The 27,814-nt window shown below is 38.1% G+C and overlaps 1 protein-coding gene across 1 annotated transcript in view; it reads right to left on the bottom strand.

The window, feature by feature from the left end:
• The window catches only part of LOC145981007 (glycine receptor subunit alpha-2-like), a 653,123-nt gene that overhangs the window by 326,639 nt on the left and 298,670 nt on the right, over window positions 1-27,814 (bottom strand). The window contains exon 3 of the mRNA XM_083114106.1: window positions 2,104-2,171. Coding sequence (XP_082970232.1) covers window positions 2,104-2,171 — 68 coding nt within the window. The remainder of the gene's footprint in view (window positions 1-2,103; window positions 2,172-27,814) is intronic.

The following is a 27,814-nucleotide window of genomic DNA, read 5'->3' as shown; positions in this document are numbered from 1 at the left end:
CCCTCTTAGAACAAAAAACTGCAATTGTTTTGCTTACTATACTCTACCCCGGGAATCTGTGGAGCAAGACGGCAGAGTAGGGGAGAAAACGAGTGGGAGGAGCGAATCAGTACACGCTCCTGGAAAGGCTGGTAGCTGCAGTCGCTCTTCCCCCTCCACGCAACCCCATTCCCTCGCAAGCGTTCATTAGTCGAGTCTTCTAGAGTCACCACTTGCGCAGAGACTTGCTTGAGTTCGCTCGCTCCAGAGATTCCCCGGACAGAGTATAGATCGGTAGCCCAGCGCGTAAAATGGTCGACTCCCGATCTCGCCATCGAAGCTTCGGCGTTTGAATCCCGACGTGGATGACTTCATCAATTTCATCTAATCATCACTCATCCTTGGTTTGATTTTTGGTTTGGTTTGAGTTGGTGTTTTAAGTCCATTTCATGCACAGTAAGGCTAATCGGGACTGGACCTACGGTTTAAAGTGGGATCCGAACCACTGTGCCATGTGCTTCCACCGGGGACCCCTTGATTACAAGGCGACGACGCTACCACTGCGCCATCAGGGAAGCCTCATCACGCATCCTGATCGTTGCGATCAGCCAAGAGTGTCGGAGAAGCGACACTAAAAACAAGAATGCAAATTGGAACTACTTTGTTGGTGCAATTTTCAGGAAAGGGAACGGTTACATAAAATAAATTTTATACTTGAAACGTTCTTCAAGAGAGGTTGAAGGGAGCTCGTGAAGCGAAGTGCCCTTCCGCCACTTTGCGATCTTCTCGTTAGAATATAACGGATTACATTTTCCGGCTCCGGGCTGTTAACATTACATACGGCTCTCGTTTCTGTCGGAAGATTCTTCCAAGCCGGGAGAAGACAATGAACGATCAGTGATGCAGTTTGAGAAATGAGTCCAGTTCCAGTCTAATTCATTTCCTGTGCATTCCACGTTTTATTGCACTTCTTAAATCTTTCAATTTCATTTTATAATCCTTCCACTTTCTCCTCTTTGGCACAACTGCTATAATTCATGGGGCACAGCTGATGTTACGAGCAATAGAATCATTTCAGATTCTGCGTTTCACTCCTCAGCCCACTTGATGGCATTCTCTTGAAGGAAATTAAACTTAGTGAGCTCAAGAAGAGTAATTTACAAAAAGTAAATTACCCAGAGTCAAAACTGCAAATTCTCTACCTCGCGGCAGATGGAAGTGATGTTATCATCATCAATCTCCAGCCAAATATGTCCCATTCCTTTCAGCATGAACCAATGTATTACCAATTTATAAAACCTTTTAGTATGCGAAAATTTTCATTTAGCAAAATAATCATGGTTTATTATACTTATGAAAAGTAAGAATTAATCCACAGTTGAAAATACGTAAAACGAAATTGACACATGAAGCATATACCCTGTCCCGGATATCACTGGAGTAAGCGAACGAAAACATGTCTCTAAACAAGTAGTGACGTGAGACTCCACCAATGAACACGTGAGAAGGAACGGGAATGCTTGGAGGGGGGAAAGTGACTGCTGTTACCAGCCTTCGCAGCAGCATATACTTCTTCGCTCTGCCCACTCGATCTCTGCAGCTATGCGCGGTCTTGCTCCAGACGTAGCCGGGACAGAGTATAGACAAGATTGTGGGGTATAATAACATACATGTTATACCATAAGTTCATTGTATTTTGAATTTCTCTCTTTGAAGTTGTTTTCTGAAACAAATCGTGCCGTCTCGACGAGCGAACGTGTTGAGTGTTAATGCACAATTACACTCTGTCCCAGGAGCCTGTGGAGCAAGCCAACAAACATGTCCTCCGTGCATGTGGTGACTCGAGAGAGGTCGACCAATGAATGCGTGAGAGGGAAAGGTATTGCACGGAGGAAAAAACGCAACTGCAGCTACCAGCCGTTTTGCAACAGCGAGCACTGCTTTCCTCCGCAAACTTGCTTTCTCCCCTGGGACAGACAGTACTGTCTGTCTCGGTTCGGATATCACTTTAAACGGTAGATCCAGTCCCGATCAACCTATCTGTGCAAACTTCAAGTTCAAAATTCAAATTGAACATAGGACGACACAATAGGTTCGATTTGAATAGTGCAAAATTTTACTTACCATTGAGCTTTCGTCTATTGAATCCAAGCTCATAACAGTAACGTGGAAGTACACAATTGTTGGCTTTCCTGAAATAAGGAAAAAAAATACAATTAATATTCGTGTAAAATATAAAAAGTTATGACTTAAAAACAAGTTGTGTGAATATATATATTATTTTTAATTTTATTTTATTTGGATATTGAGATAACAACTTAAGCTATAAATAAGCACAACAGATATCGTAACATGTTTCACCATTGGGCTGTGAAACGCACCCGGCGCATACACACGCACCTACGTTGCAGTGACAGTAAAATCAGAAACGGGCCCCACTATCTGAAACGCTCCGGGTTCGACGTGGCAGACACCATATATCTTATATCTTTGACCAAGAGTCTTCGAAGAGTCAACACAGAACTAACTGGCCAGGGCCGCGTCGCTGCTTATATACAATTCTGAGCGCAGCGCCAGCGCCTCTAGTGGAAACTCATGAACTACGATAGCGTTGCTTAACATTGAGTGCCATATATACAGGTTAACAATGAACTATTAGAACAATAACGCTCCCTAATGAGATATGATATAACTTATTTCTCTACCAAGCATAGCAGTGAAATCCTATGCAGAAGCGATAACATAACAGATAAGATTACACAATGCTATTCAACAATTTCAATAAAAAGAACAAATACGTAACTTTGTAATGATCTAGCAGGATCGTTGCAACTGGGAACACTAATAGGGAGGTGCAATTTCCCTCCTCATGCAAAAACTCTCTTGAGGTTGGTAAGGCACTTTAAGATGCAGACGAGTACATTGAGTCCAGTCAGAAATACGTGTGAAAATACAGATCAATTAGAGAGTTTGTTAATCTAGAGAGTTCATTCTGTGAAAAGTTTTGTATGAGTTCATGAGAAGATTGTTCACTTAAGAGACATAAATTCACAAAACTTTTACGACTTAATTATGGTGTATAAATAAAAATAAATTCCTGATAAACTTTCTACTTTGTGTGACAAGAAAGTTTACAAAATTATTAGGGCTGATCCGATACCGATGCATACGTATGGGTATAGGCCGTTAACAGTAGTATCGGTATCGGAAAGTATTTGTTGGAATTCATTTACCGATACAGGCCTATAATTTTCCGGCATTTTAATCTTGCATGGAGTTTGCAAAACTGAAACGCGGCACTTGAGTGGAGTCTGTCTCGGAAATTATACAAAATTCGAACTTTCTTTATATTTTGCACCAGTTTTGGGTGAAAATACTGAATTATGTGATAACATAACATGTAATTTAATATTCTGATGCAATTCTTGAATATTTTAGTGCAAAAATGATGGTAAATAGATGTACATATTAAGAGGGGAACATAGGCGTGCACAGACCCTCTGATTAACGGGGCAAAAGCCTTGATGAAAGTTCAATCTGGGAAAGAAGAACCTTCATTTTATCTCACTGCTTTACTGTAATGATGTGTACGGAACAGGGGCGTATATAGTGCGTTCAGACCCGCCGAAAATCACTGTATTAGAAGAATTCAAACTTCCGTGGTATGTAGCATTATTCTTTGCCCCTTCCTTTATCCCCCACCCCCTCTGTGGTTCAGAGACTAATTTACACAAAAACATGGTTTCGTACAGCAGATACAAAACAACTACATCATTTATTCATTTCCAACTCTAACAGGGATTAGCGTGGCGTGGGGGCAGTTGCTTCACACTTCTTGCCACCCAATCGACGCCACTGATTTCCAATGTATGGGCAATTTATGCTGCAAACACATAAGGTAACACAACTAACGAATAAAGTGTGTGGGGGTGTTAACAACAAGAAATTTGCTAGGAAACGAAGTTGGAGAGTTCGATTTCATAGAACATAATATGCCTTCCTCCCCCTCCCTAGTTGCTTGGAACTTTCGTCGGCTTGAAAATAAAGAGCATAATATTGTTTAATAACGGTGATATGATAAGATTCCTCTACACTAAATTTCTAACTAAGAATATTAAGGGAGCCAACTGCCCCTCTCCCCCCCGTGCGCACGCCTATGGATGGGAATACTTACACACTAATATTAATCGTATCAATCCCTAAGATTATATGTTTAATTTTATAAAAGCCCCTCTGAATGCTTCACGTTGACCCGGGCATTCACTTGTTTTTCTCAGTTGTCTCAGCCTCTGAGGCATGTAAACAATGCACAGTGTTGTGCTATGCAAACCTCCTGAGCTATTCGGGAAACAGGTAGTTTCTTCTGCCTATGGGGTCAGCGGTTTGCATAGTGGCAATTAAAAACACTATTCGGCATGGAGGAAGAGCTCCATGGCCTAGGTTATATAGAGGTGGGACAAGCTGAGAGATGACGGACTTTGGATTGGGATTGAGAAGGGAGTAGAGGTTAGGAGAGCAGTGAAGCAGAAGTGAGACGACGCTCTGGTCAACCGATAGAGAAGCCAACAGAGGACTTAGTATATTTCTATTCATCGTAATTATCTTCATACATCAGATAGACAGGTAACTAACCTAACACCCAGCCATGATTCAGGTTCAAAGGTTCAGAAAACCCAACGAGTGACCATTGTCTTTTCTAGTTGATTAATTCCTAAATCTTATTTGTACCTTTCGTATTGCCAAACGTTAACTCGTCATGCCAATGACGAGTGCTCTCATCAGAGGATGAATGATGAATAACTTACATCACCCAGCAATTAATTGCGAAGTGACTGGTTCTGATCCCATCATTCTATAGAATGATACGTAATAAACATTTCGAACAACTTATTACAATTATTACAATTGATTTTCCATCGGTGGGAATCGGTGAGAGTATCGGTGTGGTATCGGCTCAGTCCTAAAAATTATGCACGTGTGCGTGTGTGTATGTATTGGTGTATAATATATATACACACACACACACACACACACACACACACACACACACACACACACACACACACACACACAGGGTGTCGCAAAACTCTTTCAACAACGCTTGGCTGTTGGTAGATATCATAAAAACAAGTAACTTTTCCCTATAAGGTTTACCTCGAAAGCGCTTAGTTTCTGCGCAAACGCTTGCTCTGACATAACTACCAGGGGCGCGTGTCAGGGTTGCCACTAGCGTTCCTCGCTAAGAGAGACGACTTAAAAACAACATCTTGGTAGTCTTGCCTGAGCAAAATCCAAAATATTAATGATACTTGAGATGTTGTAAGAATCATTGACAGTATTTATAAACTGACCAAGACAAATAATGGGCAGACTGAAATTCAAGATTACTCATTCTGAAATATCTCCATGATTGATTGATTGATTTGGTTTATTTTATTTCGCTTTTCTGCCACCTTTGACTAATCGCGAAGATGAAGATGATATGATGAAATAACAAATGATACCAATGTCTAAACCAGGATTTAAACCCGACGACACCTGGCGCCGTAGCGAACTGTGCTATCCACGTCACCACGGAGTGTTTCGTATATCATGCAATATCATCAATTGCAAGGCACACGTGAGGTAGGGGAAATCCACGAACGAACAAATGTAAATAATACGCAAATGTGCAATACGAGTGCCCTTTACAGTTCGGCGCTTGGTATAAGTATGCATTTCTTGGCTTTGGTCTTTAATAAGCACTAGTTTTAATGTGTGAATTTAAAACGACGCTTTTCATTGTGGCGGAGTGGTTAGAACAACGCGCTACGTTGCCAGGTGTCTTGGATTCGAACCCCGGCTTGGGTATGGATGTTTGTGAGTATCCATTCATCAATTTCATCAATTTCATCATATCATCACTCATCCCCATCTTCGCAAATTAGGCAAAAGTGGCACAAAAGCGAAGTAAAATAAAGCAAATCAATCAATCAATCAATCATTAAATTAAAAGAGCCTTGAAATTACTTCCTTATGAGACGAACACGATTAGCAATAACGCTAGCACAGATAGGAAAAATTTTCAAATAAATTGTAATAACATTACAGTCTGCCTGTTCGAAACTAGGCAGCAAACACATCATGTATACATTTGGTCGTTCGTGGATTTCCCCTACCTTACGTGTCCCTTGCAATTGTTGATATTGCATGATACACGAAACACTCCGTGGTAACGTGGTTAGCTCAGCTCGCTACTGCGCCAGGTGTCCCGGGTTTCAATCCTGGTCTAGACATTGGTGTAATTTGTTATTTCATCATATCATCTTCATCTTCGCGATTAGCCAAAGGTGGCAGAAAAGCGAATTAAAATAAACCAAATCAATCAATTAGTCATGCAAATATTTTAGAATGAGTAGCTAATGTTGAATTTCAGTCTGCCCATTATTTTTCTTGGTCAGTTTATAAATACTGTCAATGATTCTTACAACATCTCAAGTATCATTAAAGTTTTGGATTTTGCTCAGGCAAGACTCCCAAGTTGTTGTTTTCAAGTCGTCTCCCTTAGCGAGGAGGGCCTCCCCAATGGCGCAGTGGTAGTTTCGTCGCCTTGTAATCAAGGGGTCCCGGGTTCGATACCCGGTGGAGGCACAAGTGGTTCGGATCCCACTTTAAACTGTAGGTCCAGTCCCGATTAGCCTTACTGTGCATAAAGTGGACTTAAAACAACAACTCAACCCTTAGCGAGGAACGCTAGTGGCAACCCTGCCACGCGCCCCTGGTAGTTATGTCAGAGCAAGCGTTTGCTGTGTTGGGTTTCATACGTACATGATAGATTTTAAGCGCTTATAGCGCAGAAACTAAGCGCTTTCGAGGTAAACTTTATAGGGAAAAGTTACTTGTTTTTATGATATCAACCAGCACCCAAGCGTTGTTGAAAGAGTTTTGCGACACCCTGTATATATACACACACATACACACATATATTCGCGATAAGTCAAAGTGGAAGAAAAGCAAAGTAAAATAAACCAAATCAACCTGGTTCTTTTCGTTGAATGTATGGTCCGTGAATATTTCCGAAGATATCCTTTGATGAACGGCTCTGTGACTCGCACTGTTTGCCCTCAATGGGTACCGGGGAGGAGGGGAGGTGAGAGGAGAGACTGGAATGCAAAGGCTTGCCACAACCTCCACTATGGATCGAGAATGTGTGGAGTACCACCACAGCCCCTATGTGCCTTTGCACGGTACAGTGCACATGCGAAAACGTTAGTTCACCTTAAACACACAGGGCTGGCTTCGATCCCTTGGCCCTTGGTTCTATAGAGCTTTACATAATAGACGTGTAATTTCGACAATATAAAAAGTTCGTTGAACCAGCATGGTGTTAATGACGTTATCTGATCAGCGTCTGAAACTGCGCGTTGACTTACGATTTCGACACCGACGGCCCCAGGTTCGAGTCCTTAACTTGGTTTTTCTGTTTCTTTTCGTCAGTTTCCTTAGCATCATTCTTATCGACGCGTTTAGCCAAAAGTGCAGAAATGCAGTCATAAATAAGAAAAATGCAAAGAGGGCCTCCCCGATGGCGTAGCGGTAAAGTCATTGCATTGTAATCATGGGGGCTCGGGTTCGATACATGGTGGAGGCACATAGACGTTCGGATCCCACTCTAAACTGAAGATCCAGTCCCGATTAGCCTTCTGTGTATAAAGTGGATTTAAAACTCAAATCAAAGCAAACAAATGCATAGAAATACTGAGAAACTCTAAATGTTCCTAAATATAATCCGATGTAAATGCTCAAAAGCGGCATAGGATCAAAGTATTAGATTAAACTAAGGCTGTTGCATTGAATAGTAACATAAGATTGGTAATTCCGCCTAGTTTCCTGGTAAGAAAGCAATTTTCCGTTTCCGCTTCTAAGCTTTCACAATGCCAGAGGAAATTTGTCAGCGTCTTCTCCGCAGACCAGAAGAAATATACATTGTTCACCAAGGGTCCACATTGCCACCCCCTTCTTTACGAACCCCAGTACGTATAATTCAGTACTTACAGTAAAGAAGACAAAATTAACCCCATTTGAATGCTGCTTCAACCGATCTTTCCTCATTCTCTCCATCGGTTTCATGGCCATTTGAAACCTCTTGTTCTAGTTCATCTTACCCTCTTTTTCCAGGCACAATGCACCCTTTCCGCGTGGTTGGAAAATGCCAACTGCTGACTGAAGGCTTTTTCTCCCTTTTTCTATTGACTCCTTACAGTGACTATCTGGCTTTACCGTTTCTGCTGTTCTTTGATCGCCTCAAGAAAATGCCATCGATCGTCCAATTAAAACTGTTCCCGTCGCGCAAGCATTTGGAAAACGAGGTTTGGTGCGTCGGTGTGTTTTGTAGCAGGGAATAAAACTGGGGAAACGAAAGAAAGGACCGTCCCGAACAGATCTTCAATAAGGTCTCATTTATAGATACAATACTGTCATCATTGCAGCGTTGCTGAAAGCCCTGGAAGAGGGAGAATGACTTTTGTGCGGAGGTGAACGAAGTTGCTTAGGAAATTTTCTTTTCTGAGGAAGGAACCTAAAATTTTGATGTCGAGGTTGTAAGTGCTGACGATATGACAATGAGGTACAAGTCTGTTGTTATTGTTTTCTCTCTACTCTCACACATCTAATACTTTGTTTTCAACAGTTCAGTTAGCGTTGTTACATTGCAAAGTCATACTTCAGTGTTTTGTATTTCACTTTTACCCAGGGTGGAAAAAATCCATGATTTTTATTACTTTTTTTATTTAAATAGATTTTTTTTATTTAAAAAAAACACGCTCACAATTGCTGAATGTTTTTTTGGCACCATACATATATATAGCAAGGCTTTTTCTAGTAAACAGCCCTGTAAAACATTTGAACAGTTTGATTAAAGCAAATAAAAAATATATGTAAATATACATTTTTTTTGTTTCTGGTATGTACTACATGTATATGAACGTACTATGGAAATGTTTGTTGAGGATGTTAATGAAACTATAATACACAATTTCAGTAACTTTTCTTCCAGAGAAAATAAAACATTCTGGATGTACTCTATATTTGAACTTAAAATATTTTTTAGTCTTTGCAGCTGAATTTTGGCAATTTTTTTAATGATAGTTTGTAAAATATCAGCTGCCATGTTTATTTAGAGTTTAATTATAATTATACTATTTACGGTTTAACATGATTAGTATTTTTGTATATTTTTTCTACACAAAATGTTTGCTATTCATGCCTATAAAAATTATTGAATTTCAAATCATGAGAATTTAAATGTGTTTACAGTTTACAATGTCTACATATCACATTTTCTTTCGTATGATCTTCATCCCATCAGTACAATATTGTGTTTCTCTTCTTTTCCTTTCACAGAGCTTAATAAACACTATTATACGATTACAAGATTAATGTACTTTCACCAGAAGTGATTCTGATGTCTACAAAATCCTTATGTATATTATTATATTAATTTTAAGGGATTTAAATCAGTGATTTTTTTTTTAAATCAACCCACCTTGATTTTAACTGGAAGTTCAGTCATGTACGAATTAAGCTTCTTGCAAATTTGTTTGTGTGTTACCAGTCAGTAAACTAAACTATTGTCTTGCGGTTTAAAGGATCTTAGAACATAGGTTCTAACGTAGGTCATTAAATCTTATTGTAACATTTATATTTAATTTAGGAACACTATATTTAAATTCTAAAAAAACCTAAACTTATACAGGAAAGGAACTATCGAACTAATAACACCGAAAACGTGACCAAATTTCTATTGCCGAGTTCAAACTTAACGTCCATACCTATAAGTTTCTGTGAACACTTTCATGCATGTAAAATATCAGCACTATGCCACAAAAACGTGCGTGGAAAACAGCCTCCTGTTGGCTCTATGAGGTTGGCCAGTTGCAGAATAGTGTCCTGTTTTAATCCACAAGGATGCATATATTTCGGCAGAGAAATATTTGACGACTGGGCATGAATAGTCACGAATTCTCTCTCTCTCTCTCTCTCTCTCTCTCTCTCTCTCTCTCTCTCTTTCTCTCTCTCTCTCTCTCTCTCTCTCTCTCAAAGTCCACTTTATGCACAGTAAGGCTAATCAGGACTTGACCTACAGTTTAAAGTGTAATCGGAACCACTATGTGGCCTGCTTAGGAATTTTGTAAGGGGGCTGAATGATTTTCCCCCTCTCATCGTCTTGTAGCTCGAGCTGCTGTTTACTATACTGTATCAGTGTGTAATGGCATTATGTAAGTTCCATGTATAATTATTAAACTAAAACATCTATGTTATTATGCACCCTGAATATATAATTTAAAATGCATCAAGTCCACTACAGATAACCGCTTAGGATGAAGCAGGGGTATGACCGTAAGAAGTAAGTAGTATATTAAATTTACCATTCTTAGCGTATACCATTCTTTACTGCATAAATTAACTGACAGATTCAATATAACTGGAAACACGTTAAAAATAGTGAAAGACTATCTAAGAAATAGACAACAACGTGTTATACTTCCTGGAACTCATTCTATCTGACTTCCTGTTATATCTGGTGTGCCGCAAGGAAGCGTTCTTGGCCCTCTGTTATTTGTATTATATCTGGATGATCTCACAGACCTCTTTAATTCCCCCATCTCAAGCACAATTCTAATGTTCGCCTATGATTGCAAGATTATGATAGAAATAAAACAGCCATCAGACATGCGACTTCTCCAAAATGACATAAACAAATTTTCTGAATAGTGTAAGCGATGGAAACGGTCCATAAACTCTTCGAAATGCTCTTACATAACAATTTCATTGAAGCAAAACATTCTTGAAGGTAATTATACACTCACCGACATCACTCTAGCAAGAGAAGCACAACACCGAGATATAGGTATTCTAAACTAACTTTCGATAATCACATATCAACCATCACAAAAAAGGAAATGCGTATGCTAGGCTTACTTTACAGATTCACCGAAATCCATAACCCGAAAGCACTTTCCAATTACTTCAAAACATTTGTGTCCCCCATTCTAGAATACTGTTCACCCATCTGGAACATGGCTGTCCCTTCTCATACCCCCAAGATCGACAACGTTCTCAGATTTTTCCTCTCCATCGTTCGATATAGAGTGCCGGCCCTGAGACACCTACCTAAGAGAGATCTGCTTGTAAACTTAAACATAAATACTCCAGAATCACGTAGATACATTGCAGATATGAAATTACTACATAACATCATTAATGGAAACCTAAGATGTAGCATCCCATTCCACGAACTCTCCCTCAGAGTGCCCAGATATAAAACACGGAGCAAGGAAACTTTCCACTTTGCAACTCCCAGACTATCACTCGTACAACGTTCACTATTCCATAGGCTACCGAACCAATTCAATATCATCTCAAACCAAGTAGATATTTTCAGTTCATATTCGTCTTTTATCACCAACTTAGAAAAAATTGTACATACGTAATTCATTTTGAAAGTAAACTTTTACCTTGGTACTGTCTTGGCTTGCTTATGTTTATATTTATGTTTATATTTTGTTTATTTTATTTTATCTTGTTTCGTGTGTTCTTTTAACACTAGGGTACTGTTTTAGTGTTGTGTCTTTCCGGTTTAAAATGGCTTCTGCTGTACTGGAAATTGCAATACATAAATAAATACCCGATGTCCTCTATTTAGTTAGGAGAAAGCCGTTTCCAAGGGAATGGGGAAACGTTAAACCCACAATTAGCCCTTTTCCCTTCGCACACCACTGCAAAATACCGATATATTTCTGACTTTTCTCTGGAGGTACATAGTGGTTCGGATCCCACTTTAAACTGTAGGTGCATTCCCGTTTAGCCTTTTTGTGCATAAAGTGGACTTAAAACAACAATTCAATTCAATTCTAACTTCTTTCCATCAATATGTTTTCGGTCTGGGGCTGCATTTGAAATTCTTGATCGGACAACAGGATGTCGTGGAGTAATTGGTCAAAGCACCGGATTTGTAGTAAAATCACAGGTCTGTCGTAGGTTCGATTCCCACCACTGGCAAAATAAATTTCATCTGAAGATGAGACAAGAGGTTCTCTCTCGAAACGTTGTGTTAGAATAGTTTAAAGAATAATTTAAAGCACTAGACGACAAGGATAAGGTCCAATTAACATTGCATGCTGGCTTATCTTGCTCCATCATTTTATAAATATATGAAGATTTATTTTCTGTACTAGAAACAAATAAAACACATGTAAGTCTTCATATACGTATTTATTATAATTATTGATCACTGATTATGTGTAATCTGTTTGCAAGGAAATTTTGAGCAAAAAATAATTGTAAAAACAATTTACAGTTACTTTTCAAGTACAATTTACTTTGCAAAATGAGTAACTATAACCCAGTTACTTTCTGAACCAAGTGACTGTAAGTAAGTTCCTTTTAAAAAGTAACTTTCAAAACACTGGATAAAGTCAACTCGAAGACTGAAGACGGCGACAAGGTTTCAACGTGAAGCACTTATGTTATAGCTTGTTTACTTACAAGGGGTTTACCATGTTCCACATACGTGCCGAAACGAACATTTTCAGTGCAAACATATCGCAGTGTACGGGCTGGGAGCTCGGACTGGGATTTCAAAACACATGAGTAGAGTAAACAGTTTAATGTTTGTTCAGGGGATTTGCAACGAGAACAGTTCTTCCGAGTCGAGAAGCCAAATGTTTTAGATAATAAGCTCACAAAGACTGGTACTTTTCTCTCAGGGAAAGAATATCATATTTCAAAATCCATTCAAATCGCGACATTTTTAGTTTATTCATTAAAATATTGAAAATACTACTAAAATTTCACGATTAAAAATATTACACTCTGCCGTGGGAATCTCTGGGACAAGCGATCTAAAGCAAGTCTCTGTGTCAAGTAGTGACTCGAGAGGGCTCAGCCAATAAACACGTTGAGAGGATAAATGAGACCATGGGAAAAAAAGCGGCTGCAGCGCGCGCTGCTTTGCTCCGCCCACACGCTTTCTCCCTTCCTGTACCGTTATGCGCGGTCTTGCTTCACAGATTCCAGAGACAGGGTGTAGTTAGTGTTTTGTTTGGTCATATACGTGAGAAATCTAACTAGAGTGCATTAAAAATTGGTAGCAAGTAATACTTTCATCATTATGAAATAAATTGTCCTAGATTTTTACCCTAAATTAAACTTTATGGCCCAACTGGATCAAAATATAATTCACACTAATTGAGTATATTGGCCACTTTGAGAAACACGTCGAACTTGATTAATTGAATTGATTGATTGATTGAGTTGGTGTTTTAAGTCCACTTTATGCACAGTAAGGCTAATCGGGACTGGACCTACAGTTTAGAGTGGGATACGAACCACTATGTGCCTCCACCAGGAATCGAACCCGGGACCCCTTGGTTACAAGGCAACGATGCTACCACTGCGCCATCGGGGAGGCCAAACACGTCGAACTCATCGTCTCCTCCCCATAATCAAACTGTCTATCCTAGATTTTTTTCTCTGGGTCGTAACTCAGCGAGTGTTCATAAGGTGCATTTGGTATACCCCGTTTTTCAACCAATCTCATGAAAAAAATCCAGTGTTTAAATCTGGAGACCAGGGCAGCCGAAGAATTAGATTACCACTAAAAATATGTAAAAATCTTTTGATGTTAAAGCCTTATTATGAATTAAGCATTCATTCTTTACTACGGACTTATTCTTTACTACAGTATAATATGACAAAGGTGTGTCATTTTTTTACTATTTGTTCTATAAGTGCATGAACGCAAATTCTTTCCTCATTACGCTCGTGACTTAACTAGTTTCTAGGATAACTATTTCTGATCTTGTGCCGAAGAAATCTTGTTTTAACTCTGCCGTGGTCCAGGATTATACCCAGTGGAAGCACATAATGGTTCGGATCCCAGTTCCGATTAGCCTATCTGTGCATTAAGTTGACTTAAAACAAAACCTCGCTTTTCGAAGTGTCAAGTACGAGTGTGTCATTTGACTTGTCCTATCATTCATTTCATCTCTTCTACTCATCATTCATTATTAGTGGTGGGGCGCTACGACCCCAAGGGTCCCGGGTTTGAATCCCGGCCTGGGCATGGGTGTTCTTTGTGAGTGGCCCTTTATTACTTTCATCATATCATCATTAATCCCTCATCGTAACGATTAACCTAACATGTAAAAAACGGCATAAAATAACCGTCATAGAAAGAAATAAAAAGAAATTTATCAAAACAAATCATCAAAAGATTTCTAACGATTGACTGTAATGAATTTGAAGATTAGAAAATCGTTCTTAGAAAATGCCTGTGGGTCATTTAATAGTACATAAATATTCAAGATTGCATAATCTATATTAATATTATTTGGACTATAGTAGGAAATAAATATTCAAGTTGAACAAATTCCAATTTGTGCTCTGATAAGCCATTCTGGACTGAACCTTCATTAAAAGCAGAATCCAAACAACTCTCCCACACTCAACTCGGTTGAATCAAATCAGAAACCCATAGTTGATAGCAGGTTCGACTCATATCAAGAGATAATTTATTATAATCTCAAAATAACTCCTAGAGTTGTGATATATTTAAGAACTTTATTCTAAATGTGATACTTAAGATGAAAACGTCTACATTGCTTTTTGTATCTTCCCTAAGGAAATTATCAATTAAATTAATATCCATCAATCAATATTTATCAATTAAATATTAATATCTAAGATCCTTAATAAAGCCAAAATGCCAAGCAACATAATTCGCTTGCCACATGAAGTAAACAAGCATGCCAATAATCGTGAGGTCTAAAATACAACCACCACCGAACTGTTTGTTCTCTGCGCCATTGTCAGGGAGCGAAAATCATAATTAATTCCAGACAGCTCAATATGAGCATTTGCCGGCTAGTACCTGGATAACTACATGATAATAGATGAGTTACGATACATGGAAACGTGACGACGACTAGCAAATAAACAAATGAAGCTTTCCACTTGGATGTAAATCACTTAGTGTTTGACTACGTTGATGTATTGTCTGGAAAGGTTGAATTGACACGGAGGATATGATGAGACCGGTTAAATATAAGGCGGTGTCAGACCAATAAAAATAGAAAAAGAATGAGTTTTTGAGTTTCTTTGTTTCAAGTTGATTTTTGTGCACAGTAAGGCTAATTGGGACTGCACCTACGGTTTGAAAGTGGGGTTCGAAAAACTATGTGCTTCCATCAGATATCGAACCCTGGACCCCTTGATTACAAGGCGACAACGTTGCCACTACGCTAAGGGAGAGGACCTGAATAGAAAAAGAAACTTACTAGGATGTGAAGTTATGATAGAAAGGCATCTCTGTGGAAATGATTGATTGACTTGATTGATTGACTTGCTTTATTTTACTTCGCTTTTTGTGCCACTTTTGGCTAATTTGCGAAGATGAGAATGAGTGATGACATGATGAATTTGATGAATGGACACTCACAAACATCCATGCCCAGGCCAGGATTCGAACACGGGACCACTGGCGTCGTAGCGCGATGTGCTAACTACTCCGCCACGGGGGTCGGCTTTGTGGAAATGATACGATTTCGAAAACTCTCTCACAAACCATAATTCTAGGCTGTACGGGAAAAAGCACTCGAGTCAAAAATTGGAATGTTTCAGCAGGCGGTTATTTATGTTTATTTTTTTAATAGTAAACATTACAGACATAATATATAATTACACTTAAAATATCTTATTTTATTGATTCAGTGTGAATTAAATTAAAGCAACGTAAAATCGCAGTTTGCGACTTACGTGCCTTTTCCCAAACACCATAGAATTTGTGTGTTTAGGGAGCTTTCAAGCCAAAAGTGATACATTTTGTAAGAATGGTGACAATCGAAAACAGGTTAACGAAATTATGCAGTCTTCGATGGTATGTAACGCCACTCCTGAATGAAAGTCGTCCCTTCCGGCTTAATTCATTTCGAAGTGATGTGCCACGTGACATGCTTAGTGTCACATGCACATCTCTAGCCCACCTATTTGTGTTCTGTTCCAGGAATCTGTGAAGCAACGACGCACATAACGATAGAGAAAGGGAGAAAGCGAGTGGGCGGAGCGAAGCAGTGTGCACTCCTGTAAACTGCTGGTAGCTGGCCCCCTCACGAAGGACTCGTTTTCGCTCACTTGCTCCACAGATTCCTGGGACAGAGTATAGTTTCGGTGTGTGTGTGTGTGTGTTGAGAAACATGATGGTTATGGACCTGTAGGACGATGGAATGACAATATTAAGATATACGTGAAGAAAATTGGCACGGATGGCCAGAGTTTATTTCATCTTACCTAGGATAGGAACCGGGGGGGGGGGACATATGTTGATGCAGTAATAAACCGTCTTGATTAGGAAAGCTATACACATGTGCTCACTTCTCTTAAGTAATTGTAGGACTACTCAATGTTTGACCGTATAATCAAGTGCATCCCTGCTTTAAATTTATTATCATTTGAAAAGTACAGAGGAAAATCCTGATGAGTCCAATTTTATCGATTTTCTGTTATCGGTAGCATTAAATAACTCCGTCAGTTTAGTTTTGTGTGGTGTAACAGTACAGAAGAAAAACTCTGTTAGTCCTGAGAAATATGAAAGTTGAAAAACGGTATACACGGAAAAGTAGTGAGTCTTGAAAGATTGAATGAATTTGTTTTCTTGTGAAAGCAAAAAAAAAAAATGTGACACACGAGGTTTTCTTCCCCTGTCCTCTTCAATTTATTATATTTCTATTTTAACACATCTTTTAATCTCTATATCACCGTATTTGAAATAAAGGACATATTAAAGTAAAAATATTCTTGCCGAAAATGAAAAATCGGTTAGGAAGTGTTCAGCAGTAGAAAAATATTTTAATTTCGTAGTAAATTTGTTCATAATTTTTTTCTATTTTTTGAAAACTTCATCAAATTTAAAGAAAACATAAATTTGTCTAAAAATGGATGATAACTAAATATCAATAAATCGAGTGTTGGTAATTCTTTACTGGAAGGGGAACACATCGATTCTCAGTAACAGCAAATTGTCGCCATTCACTGCCCAAATTGAGATGTCCACTACTGTGGAAAAACAATCAGCTAATATAAAAAAGATACGTTTACAGAAGGAACCCACTGGTCTACATTAACAGTTAATTACCATTCCCACTCTCCATTACTCGAGAGTTTACATTACTCTCACTATCGGCCTTCCCACATAGCGCTTCTATTTCCATCGTTCTCCACACTGTTGACATTGTGATTTTCCCTGTAAATCTCCCTCTCGACGAAAACGTTTGTCTCCTGCAGAAATGAAAATCAGAAGGCTTAGAACGGCGAGAGAGTGTCCTACGATAATGCTCGGGCTTTGTGAATGAATGGAGTTGTTGACTTTGGAACCGAAATGTCAACACACGTCGGAAATTCTATTGAACATCAAATCCTTCGTGACATTTCGTCAATATCTTTCTTTCAGAAAATATGCCTTTAGAATTCTCTTCAGGTTCTGTTACATTTCCACGAGGAGGAGCCATCATAAAGTAAGAAATTCTCTTGCTCCTTGTTTAATTATTTTATCAGTATTTCAATTATGAAGTGATAATTTATATCTGCAACATTATGTTTTTTTTCAACTGCTTATAAATTCTTTCAAAATAACTATATAAAATTCGTCCATTTACTACGGAACATTAAAAAACTTAAATGTATCCAATAGATTTAGTGATTATTTTACTTCGCCTTCCTTCTACTTTTGTCTAATCGCGAATTAATTTTTAAAAATTCATATATACAGCTATTTAATGTATCAAACGTACGTTAACAATGAATTCAAGCATGTCAGACAAGACAAGCTATTATTTGACCTTTTCTTGTTAGTAAAAGAGTAAAAAATCTCGCCGGAACTTTGAACCGTGTACTGAAAACCGACTAGTATGGTCTGAAAGAAGGGCTTCCCATATTCAGCATATTCATGATCCAAACCATAGTGATCAGCAGCATGCTCTGACTATCCTTGACCTCCACAAGAGTGCTACTAGGACACTAGGTACATATTTAGAAGAATTTAAGTGAGCCCCAGAGCCACTTGAAACTACCGAGCCCAGGAATCGGAGACGGGTTTTCCTTGCGGAAGTCAATTCACCCACCTGATTGGGCCAATTCTGCTCTATCTTTGTTCATTGTATTTAAACTACAAGGCTGAATCCCGTGGTCTTGCTATTATAGCAAAAATCTGCTTTATAAAAACGTTCCAGATAAGTAATTGTCTTTGGTTCCCACCAAGATTTCGCTTTGGTTTGTAGTCATGGTTTGATTAGAATGTCCACTACCTCTATGTGTTAATTGCGAAGGTGATTGTGAATAACTGAGGTAACTAAGAAAATAAACACAACGACGCTTTCATGCTTCACCAAGCATACGGACTTTGAACCCTTGGCTCTACATCGTGATGATCCGGCGTCTTCTCAAGCAGTCACACTCATTGCTTGCTTGATTTGTAATAATACTGAAAGGTGTGTTGATAAAAACTAACTGAAGATAAATTGTAGTTATATCAGGTTTTAATTATGCATACTTCCAAACCTCAAAAACGGATAAATAATTACGAGTAATGACAGGAAAATTGTAATTTTTACCATGAACATAATGCAAAGAATTTAAAAACCTACGCATGATCCTAGTGTAGGGGGAAAATGGATGCTAGAGCTAATATTGAAATAAATAGTCCCTGTACGCGTTGAAATGAATGCTTGTGATTTATTGTTGCTTGAGCAAGGTACACCATTAAGCAGTGACAACGGGTTATCTATGCCTCAAGAAAAACTCGGTAGTTTGTATGAAGATAATAATATACTGTACATTATGAATCGCCCCATCATTGTACACATAATGTGCAAGTTTTTACCCGGCGCCTCCACCATTTATATCGTGTAGCCAACCACGAATTGATCGAGCTCTTCACAGGTAAAAAGAACAGGCGAGATATACTACCTATTTACACTATTTTGCTTAAGTGAACCAAAGGAGAAGGGGAGTAAAATAGGTAGTCAAGGGATGGGCCAGCATTTTCTTCTGCATCTTGGCTGAGGCATTCACTGTTCCATTCTCTTATGCACTATGCTGTATCACATACAACAAAGGAGAGGGCTTGCCTCGTGGTACCATTAGCTTATATAGTAGCCAGTTCCGCCGTCCTTTGTCAGCCTTGTGGAATCCTCCTTTGCAAGTGGGAGCATTTCATGAAACGGAGGCGACCGGATATGATGTACACCAGGAAGCAAAAGTCCTGTACTAACATCCCTACCCTATCCCTGGATTCTCTGGAGCAAGCGAACGAAAACAATTCTCTACGCAAGTAGTAACTCGAGGTAGACCGATGAACACGTGAGAGGGGAACTGAATGCTTGGAGGGGATAACGCGGCTGCAGCTACTAGCCGTTAGCAGCAGTATAGTACACTGTTTTACCAACGTGTAAAGTGGAGAGGAAAACATATTAAGAAAAGCATTTTACAAAAATATAAGGGAAAGAGAATTTTTGATTGTTTCTCCATAAATCTGTAAACTATATTTGGTTTTTAAGGATACAGGTTATTAAAAATCATTTAAATTCTAAACTCGCTGATAAATTGCTAAACCTGAAATAAAGCAAATACCTAGATTGTCACATATTATATAATTACGCCTTCTATATTTTTGCACCAATACATAAAATTCCAACAGAGTTGGATGTTAGATTTGCAAATTACAATCGCGCTACATTACTTACAAGTTCGATTTAATCAAATTTAATAAATTGTCTCCAATGGCACAAAATTATGTTCGAATAGTGTGGATTCAAATGTCACAAATATCTATGTGAAACTTCTAATTTACCTGAGGTAATTTACCTGAGGCTAAAATTGCATTTCTATATCTTACTTTCAGGTTAATATCACTTCATCGATAACGTATGAAATAACGACCAAGTGTTAGAAATACAAAATAATAAAATAATACAAACGTCTCTCATGAATGACAAGAAACTACCACGTTACACAAACATGTCTGATTTTATTTTGTCTTCCCAAAAGACAAATTGAATAGTATAAATGCGTAAAATGTAATGGCGTGCAATCTATCCCTAAAATTAATTAACATATAAAACTACGAGAATTCTGGTAGAATCCTTTATGTTAATTACAGTGTTCCATTTGCACTTGACATCTCAATGTTATGAGACTATCAGTAAAATCCATACGAGACCATGAGCCGAAAAAACACTACATTTTATGCGATGAGTTTATGAACACGTTTTGATATTTATGAACAGGCATATAACGTTGAATATGTCATTTGGCCTCAAGCAGTTGAATCGAAACTTGGTCGACATTGGTGTGCTATAAACTATTCAGCCTCCAAAAATCTTCTATTATATTCTCTGGGTTTTACAGAGATAGACTCAAAAGCAGAATCTTCAGGCTCCCTATCACAAGTCGAAAACACAATGAACTTGCCCAGTGAGTCAGTTGATTTAATATATACATCTATTTAATTGCTGAATTGGAGCCTTTCACGATAAATAAGGTCTTAACATCGTTTAACGTTGACTTTTGAAGTGTATTGGGGCTCTCAAAACAAAGTGACACGTAGCATGTAGCAAACCGTGTGGAAAGCGAGACGAAAAAAACCTTGGTAAACAATTTCAACCTTTTATCAAGTCACTTCAACGTAAAACGTTGAACCTGTCATCAGAGTTCAAGTGTAAGTTTCATGTCAGGCGACATGGCACATACGATTTGTCACTTTGTTGTAAAACCTCATCTGGTCGATAATTTTAGTTGAAGTGCCTTTTCTCTCTACAAAAAGCCGCGCACAGAAATTTGTTTTTCGTGTTTTGATTATCGACGAGACGAAAAAACATATTTAACAGAACTGTCGCAGAGCAAATGTTCCTAAAGACCACAAATCAATGAATAAATTTGGCCGGAATTGCTACCAACGATTTATGTCTCGAGCATTATGAGATATTTATATTGGTGTGGCCATAACTTGTGAATCTGTCTAATGCAAGGTTCACAAGATAAATCGCCTTGGCTTTGGAGAAGTATGAAAGATCATCCCGTAATATCGGAGAATAAAAACGAAATTTATTTTGGTGTTTGCTTCATGAATGCTAAAGTATCCAACACGTGTTGTAGAATCATTTTGGGTTTTATATTTTCTTGTGATAAGAATTTTTACCGAGCCAAGCAAACCCACGATCATTTTATTTTCTTTTATTAAACCTCATATTTAGGATAAATGTAATTTTAGGAAGAGAAAAGTCTAACAGCTTTAATCTACCTAGCTGAAGCACTGTTCCAACATATCACCAAGATATGGTCAGCACGGAAGTCGTGGAAGAAATACTTCTCCCATAAGACGACTGGTATCAAGGCTCTATGAAGAAGTATGATGTCCATGACTGTGCAGATTCACACATAAACCGATTTAGTAGTAATAAGAAATATCGACTAAATTTTACAGTTCACTATTTACTTATTATACCGAGTGGCACGAAATTGCGAGCCTCCCCTCTTAGGCCTTCGACCGGCGGCGTTGTTGCATTTGTAGCTTTGCCTCACCTCAAACTGGTGCAGTTCTTTGATGTCAGTGATTCGGCAAAGTGGACTGTTATTGTTACCATGAGGAACACAAATAGTACTGATGACATTGAAAATATCCCTCCTACGCCACAGCAACGAGGGAAACGATTCGGCAGGCACGACATCAACACAAAAAGTGACAGTATTATTATGCACATGTAGAGCGTTTTCAAACGTTTGATAATCCCGAAATGGAAAATACTGTTAATTTCAAACAAATTCAAAAGTTGACTGGAGACGCATGTGGCATGTGCAGAACGAATGTACAAAGCATTAAAAGGGCTATGGATAAATGCTGAAGGAAATTAATCCCTCTTCCAAACGCCACGGAATCACTACAAAAGAGATTGATTGATTTGCTTTATTTTACTTCGCTTTTTGTGCCACTTTTGGCTAATTTGCGAAGATGGGGATGAGTGATGATATAATGAAATTGATGAATTGACACAAACATCCATGCTCAGGCCAGGATTCGACCCCTGGCGTCGTAGCGCGATGTGCTAACCACTCCGCCACGGGGGCTGGCTACTACAAAGGAGAGAAGAATATAACCGGTTAGATGAGTTTAATAAGGAAGTTGTGCGTATGTCTGCTTTAGTTTTTATAATCGTGGAGAATATCCAACTGCTGAAGAGGTGAGATTTCGTTTAGCAGAAAACATAAACTTTCGAGGTTAAAAAAAAATCTGTGTTACGAATTCTGCAGTGTGGGGTATAAATATAGGAAAGGCAACGACAGACGGAAGTTACTGTTGAAAGAAGAGATATCGCTTACACACGAGCGTTCTCTCTGTTATGAATCTGATAGTTTCGACAAGTCAGATAACTTAAATTGTGTTGGCGTGTGAGTATGTTTACTTTTTATATTGTGCTCAGCATTTTAAATGTTTTATTCATTTGTTAAGAATTTCTGTCGTTCTTTTCTGTCATTTATTAAATTTAAGGGAAACTATGGAAAAAACCCATCAAGTATAAAGTATAAAATAATAACATAAAAGTATAAAATATTGTAATTCGAGGAAGTGAACATCAACCCAACATGGCAACACTGCCCTGGCTACGCGTGGCCTTGAGGCTCACAATTTCGTGTCCCTCAGTATAGTTAAGAAGCAATGACTGATTAATGAACTTCTTTCTTTAGATTAATCCAAGGATTAGTCGACTATTTTTTTTTCAAGTTAATATTTGTGGACTACTTTCAAACAATGTGTCGACTAATTTCTCAACTAATTTTTGTTCGAACTTTTATTCCACTGATTTTTCGACTCATGTTATGGCTTTATCAACTGGAAGATTTCTTCATTGTTCCTCATAGTTGGCTGGTTTCTGTATTTCATAAATTACGACACCCATTATCTATTATTATCTATTGTAGTGGTTCTCAAACTGTGGTACGCGTATCCCCAGGGATACATTAACGACTTGAAGGGGGTACGCGAACGAGAATACCCACACCACAACATTTTTGCTGCAGGTGTCTAGAGCAGGCTTCATTAAGACTTCATTGCTTTTAAACTCAACGGAAAAATAAGGCTGATTATGTCACTGTCACTCTTATATTTGTTCCATTTATTTTTGAAATAAAATACTCGTTCGAAATCTATAATGGACTTAATTTTGAGCCGAATCTTCGCTTGAAAGTTTAAAGTGCAGAACCAGACATCATCAGATTGTGTCAGACACATCCTTCTCACCAGAAACTCCGAGGATGTACAATTAAAAAAAACTCCAAAATTGTGCTTCACAGTTTGTTTACATACTTATTTTTGTTCTTTACTTTCCTTCAATACCTCGTGAAAAATATGTGACAATTAGTATTTTATACATATTTCTTAGCATACATGTGTTTCACATTTTTATTTTTGTAACTAAGCATAAATATTGTAAACATGGGAACACTCAATAAAACAATAAACGTAGGATTTTAATGTTTATTTGTTTACCATCTTTCCGCATACAGCCCGAATGCCATTTTGCTCTATTGCAGATACACGCCCCCAACATATCAAAAACGCCCCACCAATCATGCAGCCAAAAAAAATCCACAAAACCCACTATTCGGAGAAAACCTATGGCAGGGGTACATTAGACGTATAGTTAAGACTAAAGGGGTACAAATGAGAAAAAAATTTGAGAACCTGATCTATTGTATTTCTGGATACAAGGAGCAATGCCCACACCGAACACCTCTTTCCTTATGACGGTCATGCTGTATAGCGATGTTATTTCCACGTTTGGCAAGACTGTTGAAAGTTGTAGGACTCAAGTTAAACAATCCTAATAACAGATGTCTTACAAAAATAAAATTATATACTTTTGTAAGAGTTAGAAGAGCAAGATTTGCCTTGACCAAGACTTGAGCCTGGGACCTCTAGCTTTGCAGTACATTACGCTAACCACTCCACCAAGGAGGAAGTCAACTAATAATAATGAAAAATATATTACATAATACAGTAGACGAGAAGGAATGGTGCCGTAGTGCAATTGGTATTCAACCAAGACCACATTTTGCTTTTTCAGTGTTCGGTCAACTAGATAATTTGCTATGGAGAGCATGGTTCTGTATGTATTTCTTGTCTGTGGAGTGCCTTGTATATGACAGAAAATCCATACGACGCCTTGGGGCAAATATCATATTTTGCAAGATAAGCAAAACAAATATTTTCTGCCTTAGAGGCAAGTTTCTTTTTAAAATCACGCTTCATTTACCAACAAAAGAGGCCACACTCCTCCAATTTGTGGTGCATATTATATTTTTCTCGCATTGTTCTTGTTATCTCTTTACAGGGCTATGATCAGAAATAAATGCAAAGCTAACAAGTGGCATAGCATTCTTCATGAATCAGCCAAATTTCCAACTCTGAATAATTTTGCTGTGTACAAGAAAGTGTAAGAATCCTAGTTTAACATTTTCCTCTCAACAGAACAAGAAAGTTATTTACATGGAATAAAGGGATCTGTTTTTTCAAGTGACCTAAACCAAAGCGTGTTGGTGGTTTTATGCCATATCCTGTATTTTTCTACCGAACACCAACCGCGTCTAGTGTACTTTCAAAAGTTTTGTGTATTTAAAGTGTTCCATCTTCAAACTCGTTGACTCATTTACCTAACTGCAATAAAAAACACCGCTTCTTCACCTCTCAGGCGTTCATTTTGGTCAAGCCATCTCAAGTCACTACTTGCGCAGAGGCTTGTTTTCGTTCGCTCGCTCCAGAGATTCTCGGAACGGAGAGTACTTCATCATGTTCCTTCCTCGTCGTAGTTATTAACCCACAGGCAGAAACAGCCCAAGAATCCTTCCCAGGAGCTTCTGAACTACTTGACAGGAAGTAACAACGACATACATGTCGAAAAGGGCCATTCGAGCAAGATCACATGTCATATATCAGAACTGGCGTTCAGAGGAGGGCTGCAACTCTTCTTTCACAGGTCCCGGTAGAAATACTGAATTCCCGGAGCAATACAAACCTCACAGCAATGCATAAATATGATTTATGAAGGGTCACGAGTCGAATGTAACCAGAAGGTCGCATCGATATTAGAATTCAAGCTGACGTGGTCCCTGTGCCTCATGTGTTCCTCAGCTTTCTGCAGAATCAATCCGGATCTCCTAGCTACTTCTATATTTCATTTCGGCGCGTGAGCTTAGAAACCATTTTGGTATTCGTGCTACATCAGCGAGAAAATACTTAATGAAGTCATGAGATATTTTGAAGCTCCCATTTTAAGAACGCTAAAGCTTTCTTTATTCTTAGTTTTATGTAGTTCCTATTAGCGCTTGAAAAATGCACAAATAGGTAACAGGATATGAAATGAACATTCCTAACAGAATGTTGATATTACTTAACAAAAGTAAGTGAATGTCATCGCTCAGATTATTTACAGCAGCTATAAAATGTATTGTTAATATTTATCAATATGATTTAAAATACAACTTGTTTACGATCAAAGCTGAGACTGTGAGCAGATTTTTAATAAACTTATGGCAAAGATAGCAATAGATAAGATAATAGTTATAATGTAAGTATCAAATACTTAGTTTAAAATTGGTCATTTTAAAAATTATTTCCCTTTCCTTCTTAACTCATTAATCAGGTATCTTCTTCAATGGTTTCTTAACTAATGATTCCAGGGCATTTTCCGTTGAGATAGTCTATTACAATTTCCATCGTCTTCAATATCTATTGAAATTCGCTGATGCTATGCTTTCGTAATATAATCAAACTTTCATTCATTTCACGAAGTCACATCAAATCATTAAACACCAGCTTTTCGGGATTTACATTGAAAAATATTTCCTGTTTTCAATTGTTACAGATAATATACTGAACGTACGTAGTCGTCATAGCTTCGTCAATCTCCTTGAGCATGTGAAAAAAACACCTGCAGAGTGGCAGAAATATTACCTATGTTTGAAAGTCTTGGAATAATTATTACCTCTTTGGTTACTGGCTTCGATGATGCGCAGTGGTTCATGAAATAAAATCATAATGAAACCACCATGCCCGCAACTCATATCCTGGTCCTTAAGAGACGTCAATCGTGAGTCAAGCCGGCGCAGTGCTAGCGTCGTCGCCTTGCAATCAAGGGGTCCCGGGTTCGATACGCGGTGAAGGCACATAGTGGTTCGGATCCCACTTTAAACTGTAAGTCCAGTCCCGATTAGCCTTAGTGTGCATAAAGTGGACTTGAAACAACAACTCAATCAATCATGAGTCAAGCATTGAACGCACTACACCATTGAATGCATCCAGACAACTTGGGGTGAAAGCAACTTCAGTAACGAGAGTATATGGGGTTTATACGAAACCGTAGAAGTGCAATTGGCTTGCCATGTGAGTACGATGTGTATGCATCCAACATGCATTATTGAGCCCTGGAGACATGTTTCCATTTAACGTTTATCGAGGTCCATGCTCAACATTTTCTGACAGAAGTACAGATGAAGGTAGAATATAATCAATAGGTGGAGACTTCTTACTTGACTTATTTCCTGATACTCCGCTACGGAGCATAGGGCCTTAAATAGGTGGAGAAGTCGTTGCAAATTCTTTGTGAATGGATCCTCTAGCTATTTACAGACTTTTATATCTGCAAGTAGTTAATTTGCATTTCTCTCATTTTGTGTAGCTTCTTACACACTTGATTTGTATACTTTGTAAGTATATATCTGCCCAGGTCGAGAATTTCAGCCTTTGATAGAGACCACAAGTGGACCACTCAACATGCTCTGCCACCAAGACCGCTGGCAAACCTTAAGCAGATACTTAACAATGTTTAAAAGTTCGGGGTAAAGTTCTTAGAATTCCTTCCATGGCAATTATTCAATTAAGGCACAATTATCATTTTAATTAGAAGATTTTAATTGCATTTCTTTGCTCTTCGATCTAAAATTTCACAATTTTCTGCTACATTTTGTTCCAAGCCTTCTACAGTAGAATCGCTAAACTGATTAATTTTAATGATCACCATCACAAGGAGTTCCTAATTTACATTTCTGGCAACTTTTATTTGCTCTTTAACGATTCAATTTGTTGAACTTCTCACAGTAACCGACAAGCAGTAATCTTATTTTATTGCACTACTTCAAGTTTGAACAGCTTCTGTTGGAAAGGGGCAACGCAATTAAGAAGTTAATGTGATATTTAGAAATGAGGAAAATAAATTTCACACAGTTCACAGCATCGTGTAATTTAATTTAGGTGATAACTGTCTGACACCCATTAACTTCATACAAGGAAATTTATATTCATCACTAATGCTTCATCCAGATGTTGCTTTGGCATTAGAAAATTTAATGAATGTTAAGAATTGTGTATTCATTAAGGGTCGTAATTTTGTGATTTCTGCTTGCTTAAGTAGTGCCTAGGTCAGATAAGTTGCGATGATACAACAATAAATTTATAATTAGTAATTTCTTATTTAGCAGGTACTGGGTAAGAACAGATTGGGAATCTAATTTGAAAGTATTAGTTTTCTTTGAAGCATTGTCATTAGCGGATTTACAAATTACTTTAATTACTCTTACACTCTTTTCCCAAAATAATAAAAAAGTGCAAAAGCCACAAGTACTAATACGTTGAAATGTTAATTCATTTATTCTGTTAAGACAACCATAGGGAATATTTAGAAGTGTGTTTTAAAACCAATTGGGACTGGGCCTGGAGTTCAAAACTAGACCCTATGTGCCTCCTGCAAGATTC

This window comes from Lepisma saccharinum, chromosome 2, assembly GCF_977018435.1.
Source record: "Lepisma saccharinum chromosome 2, izLepSacc3.1, whole genome shotgun sequence".
Lineage (NCBI taxonomy): Eukaryota > Metazoa > Arthropoda > Insecta > Zygentoma > Lepismatidae > Lepisma > Lepisma saccharinum.
Note: the sequence above shows the minus strand (reverse complement) of the source record. Positions and strands in the feature narration are given on the sequence as shown.